Below are 12,506 nucleotides of genomic sequence, written 5' to 3'. Positions count from 1 at the left end.
GAGTGGCATCTCTCGGTGCTGACTGTACAGACCCAGCTCTGCCAAATGCTCTTGGTGTTGTTTAAATGTCTGGGGCTTGGATCAAATCCTTATCTTTATTTATTGATTCCATCACTAATGGATAGATAACCCAAGGGAGGTCTCCTCTTTTGAGGAGGTGCAGGCATGGTAGAGATGCTATCCAGACAGAGGGAAACCAGAAATCCACTTAGCACAGTGCTTCCCTGCTACACTGTGTGATGCTCTTTCCCAGGCAGGCCAGGATGAAAGATGCAACCAGTGAGCTATGTGTGATACAGGAGCCTTTGTCCAGCTTTTGTGGTCTGCCCATATCTCCACCACCCCCAGCTATGAAACCTATAGCCCAGGAAAATACCACTGTAGCTCAGCAGGGTTGGGCATCCCCTGCAAGAGCTCAGGAGGAAAAGAGGAAATAGTCCATCTACCTTGTACCAGCAGGTGGGTTGTGTGCATAGCCTCCCCCTGGATACTGTATGCTCGACAGGTATAGGCGCCTCTGTCCTCACGACTGACTGATGTCACCGTCAGGCTGCCGTCACTCACCTAGGGGTGGAGAACAAACACAGTTCACACCCACCTCTGGGCCCCACAAATGTAGCCCTCAGGCTGAGAGATACAGGCAAAGAAGCTGGACTGGAGAAGTTCCCAGGAACACATGCATCAGGGGATCCAGAGAGTAGGTGCCTCCTTATCTATCTGTCTCCCTCCAAGACACCCAGAGGGGATGCCTGCAGCCAGGCCAGGCTGTGGGCTTTTCTGCCTCCAACTTCTACCTGCACAAGTAGTATCAATAGTCATCTGCCTTGGAGGGGAGAGAAGGGCAGGGAGGGAGGGTGAAGAAGAGTGACTGCAGCAGTCCCAGCCTATAGCCACGCTCACCTGGTACTTCCCACTAGCACCGAGGAGCGTTCCCTCCTTGAGCCAGGTGACGATGGGCTTGGGGTTCCCAAAAGCTGTGCAGGTCATGGTAATACTGCCACCCTCCTTGGCCTCGATGTACTGGGGGGGTGTTTCTGTAAAGGTGGGAGGGGCTGCAAAGGAGACCACGAAGGTGAGGAATGGAACCAGCCCACCCATACAGAACTCTCATTGCAACTCGGCAGAATGCAAGGATGGAACAACAAAAGTGGAGATGGGGAAAGTCCTGCCCAGGGATATCATAGGGAAGGGGAGATGTGGGATCCAATCTTAGTCTGGCTCTAAGGATAGCCCCAGTTTCTGAATACCAGCCCTAAAGCAAGCCACTCTGAGCACCTCTAAAGGCACCCAAAGCTCGGGATCCAAATTCTATGATTTACCTACCAAACTTAAATACTTCCCAGTAAAATATTATTGAGCATCTACTACAGGGAAGTTGCCATAGTCAGCACTAGGTAAATGACATACACAAGACAGCTCTCTATGTTCCCAAAATTTTCTACCACCTTTCAGTGTTTCCACTCAGGATTATTGTGATGCATAGGAACTATACTTCCTGCATTCCAGCTCAGCCAGGCCCTCATACTTCTAGGACATTTGCCATCTGAGCCCCATCCAGACCTAAAACAGATCCCAGGCCAAGGCTAATTTAAAAATAATCTTAAATTCCCAGATTCTGCAGAGAAAAAGTATCTATCTGCCTCCCTATCTGGCTTCCATAGGTAAAGGTGAACAGTTCCCTCTGCAGGTTACTCCCTCCATAACTGTCCTCCGATTATGCCAGGTTATCTTTCCCCTGCATTGAAATGTGACTAAAACTCCATCCTGTTTGTATAATCAACTTTTAAGAGACGCAGTCCCATCACCTGAGCTGCTTATAGAAGTCATCCAGTAAATCTTAAACCCTTAGACTATTGGTTCTAGGATCTTCCAAAATGGCAAGATAAGGATGGCCCCAATTTCTGAATACCAGCCCTAAAGCAAGCCACTCTGAGCACCTCTAAAGGCACCCAAAGCTCAGGATCCAAATTCAACTGCTAGCCTGCCACTTGCCATAACCTTGGTTCCTCAACCTCCCTGGGCTTTATCTAAAACCTCCACCCTCTGGAATTGATGTGAGGAATAAATGAGATCATGTTTGTGAAAAGGATCTTATAAAATACAAACATATTTTTTAAATAGTTATTCTGCTATTACTTCCCTACTTATCATTTCCCTGAGAGCTACTGAAGCTACTGAGCTTTCAGGGGCTCCCTCTCATCCACACAGCCCTGAACTTAGAACTCATCACTCATTTAGAATTTGGTCCTGACCAGCCCTAACCTCTTCTCCTAAAACATTCATCCCCTCCTGTGCTTTAGACACATCACTTCCTTAGTCTTCCCCAAATGTGGCAAGAACTTCCAACTTCAGGGTCTTATGTATTTGAGGTCCTCTCTAGAACTCTATACCCATATCTCACTCCTCCTGTTCATACAAGTCTGTCGAATGCTACCTCTGCCTTACCTAATCAGTCCATTTCAGATAGTACTTCTAGAATTCCCTGCTCCCTTGCACTGTTCTATTTCTGTTAAGGAACTTATCAGAACTAACATCCATATATATGTATGTGTTTTGTTCTTTTTTTGTGGTACTGCAGTTGAATCCAAGGCCTTATACATGGTAAGCAAGCACTCTACAATTGAGCTACATTCCCAAGTTCAAATACATGTATTTGCTTACATGTTTCTTATAAGTCCCAATTTTGGGGAATAGTGGCTCCCTGAAAACAGACACCTTTTCTGCAGTGCCACTGAATGTATAGCTTTTAACACCATTTCTGGATGAAACAAGGTTCTTAGCAAATATTTGTTGAATGAAAGAATAAGTAAAGTGAATGAACAAATAAATGAAGGCTTCTTCCAACATAAATTTAAATACATAAAACTTCTTAAGAGCAAGACCATGGCAAGATCACCTTGGTCTATAATCTTCAAAGCCCCATGGCTCAATGTAGAGACACAGAAGGCATTTGAAGAAGGATGATGGAACGTATTAAGAAGCATACTTGCTGGGCATGGTGGTGCACATCTATAATCCCACAGGCTCAGGAGGCTGAGGCAGGAGGATCGTGAGTTCAGAGCCAGCCACAGCATAAGCAAGGCACTAAGCAACTCAGTGAAACCTTGTCTCTAAATAAAATGCAAATGCAAAACAGGGCTGGGGGTGTGACTCAATGGTCGCATGCCCCTGAGTTCAATCCCTGGAACTGCACCCCCCCAAAAAAAGACAAGAAGCACACATCGTCACAATCAGAAGCATATATAATATATATTCTTGAGAAAATCAATTGTCAGCCAGCATTTAAGAATAGACTAATGGCAAAAAATCATTTCAAGTCCTTGTAAAGGGATTCTGGAGTCCTAGCCCCTAGGCCCCAGGAACATGTGCTCATCTCCAACAGAGCCATCCTCACCCAACCTGCTCCCTGAAATACAGTTAATACAGCCATAGCCTCTGTTACCTCTGGTCTCAAGCTTAAAAGAAAAGATAATAAATTAAACTACGTCCTGAAGTGACAAATTAATTACTAATTACATAATTACTTTATTATTTAGGTGCTAATCAGGAAAGTACTTTGAACAATTTCGAGTTTTCAGGAAAATAATGGTTTGACTCTCGATTATTTACTGAATTAGGTGTTAGCTTGCCAGCTGCATTTCCAAGCTTAATTCTTTTTGCATGTGCCCTATAATTAATAGTGCAGGTTAGAAACAGGCTGGCCTCTCCTCCAAGTAATTTGCCAACCTAAAGCAAGACTTGGCTTGAGCTTTTGGGGTATTTTATATATGATAAAGAAATAACTGGGTTTGTTTCCACCCAACTGGTCTTCAAAGAAAGCACAGAAGGGGAATGAGACAATTTGTAATTCTAATTTTTCACTGGCCTTTCAATTTCTCAAGGTAATGCTGTTTAAAATTAAAAAAAAAAAATGCCTGACATTAAACCTTCTAGTTTAGAAGAAATAGAATGCTAGCACTTAGGCTATTCCATAATAGAAATATTTATGATGGGAAGGAACCTCAGAATTCAGTTAAGAAGGGAAAGGGGGAATAAGAGAGAGATCTTTCTCTCCTATTGGGAGGCATCTGTTCTGTTCTGCCCATTTCACAGATAAGCTTCATGGTTATAGCAAATTGTTCTATCATTAAGCCCTGGTTCTCAAGCGTGGAGCAGATGGTGTACCATGCTTGGCGTTCCTGCCCAGTGCTTCCATATGAACAACCAACCTGCACTCCCTGAATGAGGAGAGCCACTCTCCTCGCTCAAGGGTTCCAGACATGCTGCTCCTTCTTCCTGGAGTTGCCTTCCCAACCTCCCATCTGCTCCTGGCTGACTCTTCTCACCAGCCAAGCCTCTGAACAGAGGCTATTTCTTCAAAGAAGCTGTCCCTCCTATGTGCTCCCAAAACCACATGGCAATCATCTCTGGACTTGACTGTCTCTGGAGTTTGAAGGATATTCAAAGCCAGAATTGGGTCATGCCCCTTGCCATATACCTGGAGCCTGCCATAAACTGTACACTCAAAAAGAAGTTTTGAATAGATAACTATTAGTGAATTCATGAGGATTTTTAGACTACCAAAGTCCTCTGCATCTTCCAGACTGACATTCTTGCTAACTACACCTTTAACTGGCTTTATCTCTTGAGAAGGAGGGTGGCCAGCATTTTATCCATAACTACCCATATGTAATTAATGTTCCAGACACTGTGCAAGATACTTTCTCACAAAGCATTTCATTGAATCCTCACAACAACTGTGCAAATAGACATCGTTTTTTTGTTGTTGTTGTCCCCGAGGCAACTGAAGCTCAGCGACGTAACTTAACTTGTCCACAATAACATAGTTAACACACAGTAAGTTCATGAAATAAACTAAATCTTTTATGGGTCATGGTCCATGGTTATTCTACTCAGAGCAGTTAGAAACTTCCTAAGAATCAACTCCCACTGGTGCAAACTAAGAAACACATACAATAAAAAAACATACATTTCCAAACTAGATTCTACTTTCCCACCATGTGTCAACTGAACACCTGGTATCTCAGGTTTCCGAAATGGACACCACCATCCAGAATGATGCAAAAGAAAAGGAGGCAGCAGCTCTAGACAGGTTCCAACCATTTAGGAAAGGGCCCTGGAGAGAAAGGAAATAATGTGGGGACTCTTGGCTTGCTATTCAACCAGAGAAACTTTGAGCAGCAGATTCACCTTCCTAATTATATTTTGCCTGGGTTAATATTAAGATGAGTTTGCATTCACTGCACACACAACAGCTGGCATCAAAATGAAGTGACTCAAAATCTTGCTGGGTGGTAAGGACAAACCACCCAAGATTTAAAATCTGTCTACAATTAGCCTCTTCAGACTGATTGGCAGGAAATAACCACATCTAATGCCTGAGCCAACATTGACCTAGGGCTACCATCTTTAACATTTCCTGTCCTCTGGGCCAACACTCTTGATTAAATACTCTGTTCTAGGGCTGGGGCTATAACTCAGTGGTAGAATGCTTGTCTGGCATGCACAAAACTGGGTTTGATCCCCAGCCTGGGAAAAAATAAATAGATAGATAGATAGATAGATAGATAGATAGATAGATAGATGATAGATAGATAGATAGCAGGCTTTGTTCTTCCAAGACCCTGGATAGGTTCTCAGATTCAGAAAGAGCATGGGTCTGATCCAACCCTACTAGGTAGGACAGAGTCATCCTTCAAGGCAGATCAATACTGAGAGAAGCCTCCAAGCCAGGAACAACTCTAATTTCTCTTTTCCAACCACAGCAGCTATAGTATCAGAATCCAAACCAGAAAGACCTACAATGTATGTGGCATATCTAAGCACATGTGCTGTCAAAGCCTCAATAACCAGAGTGGTGTCTACAACACAGTGAATCTGAATACATTTTTGTCATCAGTTGAATAAAGAGGAATAAGCATCTGGCCAAAAGAACAAAGCAAAACAAAAATAAAATATGCCATTCCCTCCCACTATGAAGACCACTTCTTCTCTATCCTTTCTCTATGGTTCCAGCTTTCTGACTCCTCCAGAGCATCTGCTCCTAGATAAGAACACTCAGAGACACAGAGGGTACATTCTCCCTCTGAGGAGACCCTGAAGACTCAGCCTCTAGCGACATCACCATCATAGACCCAGGCCCCCAGCCTCAGCCAACACAAAGGAGCTGGGCGAGTTCACTCAAGCTCCCTTGCCCCCATATGGATATTTGAAAAACATCTGTACGCAGCATGATCCATTTAACCTGAGCTATAAATAACTGACAGCCATTAAAATTGTTCCTCTTGCCAGGATTCTTACATTTTATTAGCTGGTAAACTGTGTACAAACAGGGACTGAGTCTGGGTTTCCTTACTGTTATTTACCCATCATCTGGTGCAAGGCTAGGCGCATAATAGACCCTCAATACTTATTATCCAAATAAATATATTTAACAAGAAACCACAGTATCAACCTAAAAACACTAATACTAGACTCCAGGAACTCCACTGGAGAGAGGGAATGCACTCTCTGGGGTAGCACTAATATCCCAAAGCTGGAATGACATTAGTATTAGCCCTCCTGGTTTCCAGAAGCAGATTCCCATCTCCCTCTTAGGAACTCTGAGACCACCTTGCACATAGGGAATTGCTGCTTCTATGCACCTCCACTGACCCCAGAGGCTCCAGGAAGACAATGGAGGCAGGCAGAGGAGTGAGCAGAGATCTCATGGGGCCAAGGTTTGTCCAGGCTCCTCTGCAGCAAGAATTGGGGGAAGGGATGGGATTCCTTCTAGAGCAGGCCCTCAGAGGAGGTCTTCTTGGGCTCTTTCCAGGAAGGGGGCCCATACGCACCGTTGATGGTGAGATGGACCCAGCTGCCATTGTGGAAGGTGTCATACTGCTGGTCCAGCATGAGCACTTTGCACTCGTACCAGCCCTGATCCTCAGAGCGCACCTGCTCCAACCGCAGGGATGCTTTATCATGAAGACTGGCCCGGCCTGGGGGAACACAGTGGACAAAAGCCCAAGAGGCCATCAGGGCAAGAACAGCAGCTTGCTACCCCCACCCCAAACCAAGCTAAAGACAGGAGACCCATCACAACCTTCAGATCACTTCCCACAGCAAGGCCCCAAAATGACAGCTGGCACCCATCCCTGCCAGCTGCAGGTGGTAAAGGGAAAGGCATGACACTTGGCCATGGAGCCACTGTCCCTCCCCAGCTGGCCCTGCCCCAGCCTACACTGGCAGTTCAGTGCACTTGGCACTGAGAAAACCTTCATCTCCTTAGAACACTCCCATTCTTTTGAAGCTCTCTTGAAACAAAAATAAAAGAAAAAAGAAAAGAAAGAAAGAAAAGCAGATGGATACAGAGCTGAGAAGAAATGAAAAAAAGAGGGTAAGAATAGAAAAGAATAGGCCAGGGGTATCCAGAAGGTCCCAGTGCATCTCCATTCCAGTTGAGCAATATACCTATCCTAGGCAGGGTGCCCAGAACTGCCTCACTCAGCTTCTATCTGTTTTTGCCTTCCCTATGGTAGGGCAGAAGGCAGGCAGGCCAGGAATCAGGACTAGGGGTCCTCCTCATCATGCTGCCAGAGCCAGAAAAACTACGTATCTCAATAAAACGCAGAGACTCCCATAAACCTGAGGACAAGGAAGGGAAGGGTGGGCAAACATAGCAAAAATACCGCAGCCACCCTTCCTTAACTACATCAGGAGGCAATTCCTGTGATATTCCAAGCACTGAGAAAGTAAGTGTTGTTGCAGGACCCCTTCCTGCACACAAGCAGGAAAAAGCAGCCCTCAGGGTCCCCTTCAGCCCACCTTTACTCCAACTCAATATCCCCACTTCTGTCTGTTTTCCTCCTTGTTTGGCACTGGGAATCTGCCTAAAAACAAACTATTAAAACCAAGCCCAGCCAAAAGGAGAGTGAGAGATATTAGCTCAGAAGAAAGAGAGACAGAAAAAGAAGCCTTCTTAGACGAAGGCAACTCAGACCTCATAAGCCACAACAAGACAAAATAAAAGCAGTGCCCTGCCTGTTTCCTGTCTTCCTCACAATACCAGCATATGTTCATCCTCACAGACATTCACTCACTCATACACACATACACACACACACACACACACACACACACACCCCACACCCTCCTCCCAGGCAGGCTGGCGGGCGGCAGCAGTGAGTCACAGGGAGGCCACTGCTGACAGAGTAATTGCAGAGCAGGACACAAACAGGGCCAAGGGAAGGGGAGGACAGGTGGCAGAAGAGACAGAGACTGACACCTACCAGGGGCACAGATGGGCGGGTAGGCGGGGGCATGGAGAAGCACGCTACACTCAGGGATGGAAGGCCACCCCAACTTCAGAACCAGGAGGGAGTGAGTGGGCCTAATCAGACTGGAGATTCTGCAGCACACCTGCCTAAGGGTGGGGCAGTCTGACTCCCCTCCTTCCCTGGAGAGGGAGTCCTTGCTTTCTCACAGTGGGGCCTCTCTCTCTCTAGCTTGCCCTAGGACTTCTGGCCTCTCTCCAAACCCCCAGCTGTGTGGTTTAGGAGGGCTTTAAGTCTGTCTCCTATTTCCTCCCCTTCTGCCACTTAATGAAAATCTATCAGTGGGAAAAGATGGGAGCGAAGAGGCAGAAATGGTGAAAAACAGAGATAATGGAACAGTCAAGACAAAGATAAAAACTGATAGAGACAAAAGCAAAGGCACTTGGGAACTCATGGGTGACCACTAAGGCCTGGATAGGAGCAGAAAGGTCAAAATGAGAGGAAGATCTTGTCCTCAGGTTTATAGTACCCACTGCCCTCAGGTCCTAAGTCTCCCTAGGGGGCAGGGCTCAGTATCCAAACCTTACCTGCATACTCAGGGTCCACGTGGGGCGGGTAGTAGCCAAACTTGATGAAGATAGGAATGGGGACCCCAAACTTGAACCACTCTACAACATAGGGCGGGGGCTGTCCTGTCACCGGGTGGATCACATCGCATCGCAGGACCACGCCCTCGCCAGCTCTTGCAGTCACAAACTCAGGCTCCTCTCGCAGGCCGTGGGCACCTAATGGAGACAACCAAGTTGGGACATGGAAAGGTGACAAAGAGATCCTGCTCCAGCAGCCTTATGCACCCCTTATCAAAGGGTGGCCTCTGCTTCCCTTGTTAAAACCATCCTCCATTCAATTCCTAGGCTTATCCCACCTGCTTTCCCTGAGAGGTCCCAGTATACCCTCCACCTGCTCTCCACCTGTCTATTCGTAGGTCTCTCTGCCCTGGGGGCCTTTGGGCATCCACAAAGCTGGGGGCTAAAAGGAAGAAAGGAGAAGGAAGTAATTTTTTCAGTCCTAGAAGCCAGACCTTCCCTCCCCAATTCCAAAGAACAGCAGGCATAATTGTGCCCTGTTCCACTGGGACAACATCCCCCACCAGAATTATAAGGAGCCATAGACATGGAGGTGGAAAGGCCTCAGGGCCTGGGAATGTGAAATAGTCTCCCTGAAGCAAGATGCTTCCCACTAGAGCCTGGTAGATGACAGAGCCAGCTCTCCTCCACTGCCCCACCCCCAATTCAGCCTGATGTTCACAGCACTAAACAAGAGTACTCCATACAGGATCAGGGGAATCCCTAACAAGAAAAGCTGAGGCTGCTCATGGCAACACCAGAGGGAAAACCCCACCAGTCTGAGCTGGCTTCTCCAGCCCCTCCTCCTACCAGCACACAGAGCCAGCCCTGCTGCAGAGGGGAGTGGGAGGGGCTGCAGTCCTCCAGTTTCCAAGCCCCAAATGGAGCTGATTCTCACAGAAGCCCCAGACATCACCATTAGGAGAGTAGGATGCTGGGGGCGGAGAAGGGGAACCCTGTGTTGGTCCCTGCCTTTGGCAGAGAACATCAAAACCAGGCAGCTAGATAGGACACACCCATCCTGGCTGGCAGTGGGTGCAGTGTGGGGGGGTGGCAAGGAAGGAAGCAGGAGTGAGAAACCCCCAACCCCACCCAAGCAGTGAAAAGACTAAACCACAGGAGTACTGTCCATGCCCACAGCACCCACTCCTGGACTCCAAACAGGCATGTGTGCAGCCTACCTCTAGCAGACATTCCTCCCATACCAGGTCTCCTCCATGACCAGACACAGCAAGGCAGCTGGCAAGGTCACCTTGTCTAGTACATCCAGTGAAAGGGGCAGCCTTGTCCCCTTCCTCCCCTGTTCTACCCACCACTCCCAAGCTTACCACAGGCTTTCCCCATCCCCGACCCTCCCAGTCCAGTGTGAGCATCTCTACTCTCCAGGGCAGCACCTAGGACAGCAACCGACTGACTGCAGGCTCAAAGCCAGGAGTCTGTGGGCCCTCCCACCCAGAGAGGATGCCAGAGGAGAGCAGCACTGATCTTTGGATCTTTGTCCACCTAGGTCTGACTGTCTGCATCTCTGACCCCTGTGGGCTCCCACCTCTTTCTGTCATTTATGTCTTTGTGTCTGGCTGCGAGTATGTGTGTGTCCTGTGTCTACCTCTGTCAGTTTTCTCTCTGTCTTTGTCTCCTCTATGTCTCTCTACATATCTCTGTCTCTGTGTCTCCTGTGTCTATTTTTCTCTGTCTTCCTCTCTCTTTCTGGCTCCTTCTCTGTATCTCTGTTTCTCCATTCTCTCTCTCCTTCTCTGTGTGTGTGTGTGTCTCTCTCTCTCTGGTTCTTTATGTTTGTCTATTATGTATGTCTTTCCCCACTTCCCATGTCTCTGTATTTCTCTGGATCCTTCTCCATGTCTCTGTCTCTCTGTAAGTCTCTCTGTCTCTTGCTCCCACTCCGTGTGGGTGATTCTGTCTACCTGCCTGCCTTTCTCCCTGTTTCTGTTTCTATTTGTGTGTGTGTGTGTGTGTGTGTGTGTGTGTGTGTGTGTGTGTGTTAGGGAACAGGGGTCTAAGATTTCTACTGGCTTGTGGGAAGGGAAGGGGTTTTGCTTGACTGGGGGGAGGGGGTCTCTATGTTCATGTGTGCTTCTGTGAATTTCCGTGTGTCTGTCTGTATGTCGTCTGTGTGTCTCATTCTTCTCCCTCCCCCTCCTCTCGACTTGCGGAAGGAAGAGGAGGAGGAGGAGGAGGCAAGCCCTCCCAGAAGCTGATTGGCTCCCGGTGACATCACTGTTTTCTAGAGAAAGAGCTAAGATCACAGAGTATTTTTGGAGCAAAGCAGAGTGTTGCACTCACCTGCCCAAGGCCCCAGCAGGTTTCCCAACTCCCCCTCCCCCAAACTTGCTTCAGGCTAGGTTTACAGCAAGGTCCCTTAGGGAAAGGAGAGAGCCCAGCTGCAGCTGGCGTCTGGCCCACACCCCCAGAGGCACCTGGGTAGGGGAGCCTGCCTACCACATCTGCACAAAGGCCAAGGCTGGACCAAGAGGAACAGGTGAACATTGAACAGCAGCACCTGAGCAAGCAGGCGAAGCAGCACGTGTGCATGTATGTGCACATTTGTATGAGCATACATATGCACACAAGTATGTGCATATACACACTCAACAACTGAGTATCCACAGCACAGATGAAGAAACAAACCACAGGCACCTGGTGGTAGGGAAGGGAGTTATTCCCAGGAGCCAGGGTACCTGGGAAAGATATAGTGAGGGGCTTCTTTGGCCCTAGAATCTAAGCAGGAGAACAGAGCTAGGGGAACAGCTGAGCACTTCTAACAGTGAAACTGCTCTGGAGAGCTGGCTGCTGGGGTTGAAGGCTGTGGGGGGCAATACCAAGAGGCAGGTGGGCTTTGACATGGCTTCCCACAGTGCCAGCTGCTCATTTGCACCTAGCCCTGCCTTATTCTCACTGCATGGAAATGAAGCAGCCTCCTTCACGCCTCTCTTCCAGGGTATTGATGAAGGTCCCAGGTTGCCACCTCCAGCCCCAGCCAGCCCCTGAGCTTAGCACAAAGCCCCCAGCATAAGGCCCACCCACAAAGCAGTTGGCCTCAGTCACCTAGCATCTCCTCTGGAGGAACTTTTCAACCACAGAGAAGCAGCTACAGACATGACACATCCCAAAGATGACACAACAAAATGAGAAGGATTTCTCCAAAAGAAAGCAGGGGGTTGCAGGGGTTGTGGCTTAGTGGCATAGCATCTGCCTAGCATGTGTGAGGCACTGGGTTCGATCCTCAGCACCACATAAAAATAAATAAATAAAATAAAGGCATGCTGTCCATCTACAACTATGTTTAAAAAAAATAAAAAACAAAGCAGAGGGGGCAGGCTAATCCCAGCCTCCACTCTCAGCCTAAGGCCTCCAGGTTTTCTGGATCCTAAAATATTCATCTGCTTTTCTTATTTGCCTACACACACACACACACACACACACACACACACACACACACTTGCACAAGCACAGATCATGTTCTCTCACCCCATCACCCACAAGTACTTCTCCCTAAGCTGATCCTTTCTGCACAAGAGTGTGTCTAATACAACACTGTCTCCAGAAATGCTTAGAGAGAGAGAGAGAGAGAGAGAGAGAGAGAGAGAGAGAGAAATCAGGCTGGCAG

At 47.7% G+C, this 12,506-nt stretch overlaps 1 protein-coding gene across 5 annotated transcripts in view; it reads right to left on the bottom strand.

Annotated features, from left to right (window-relative positions):
* IGSF9B (immunoglobulin superfamily member 9B) overlaps positions 1 to 12,506 on the bottom strand; it is a 53,872-nt gene that overhangs the window by 33,826 nt on the left and 7,540 nt on the right. For all 5 annotated transcript variants that reach the window (XM_081278567.1, XM_081278566.1, XM_081278568.1 and 2 more), the window contains exons 2-5: positions 8,843 to 9,040; positions 6,834 to 6,980; positions 901 to 1,052; positions 447 to 564 (exon numbers count right to left, since the gene is read on the bottom strand). In XM_081278567.1, the coding sequence (XP_081134693.1) occupies positions 447 to 564; positions 901 to 1,052; positions 6,834 to 6,980; positions 8,843 to 9,040 (615 nt within the window). The remainder of the gene's footprint in view (positions 1 to 446; positions 565 to 900; positions 1,053 to 6,833; positions 6,981 to 8,842; positions 9,041 to 12,506) is intronic.

This window comes from Spermophilus citellus, assembly GCF_964194105.1.
Source record: "Spermophilus citellus genome assembly, chromosome: 2".
In the NCBI taxonomy this organism is placed as follows: domain Eukaryota; kingdom Metazoa; phylum Chordata; class Mammalia; order Rodentia; family Sciuridae; genus Spermophilus; species Spermophilus citellus.
This window is presented reverse-complemented; position numbering and strand designations above follow the sequence as displayed.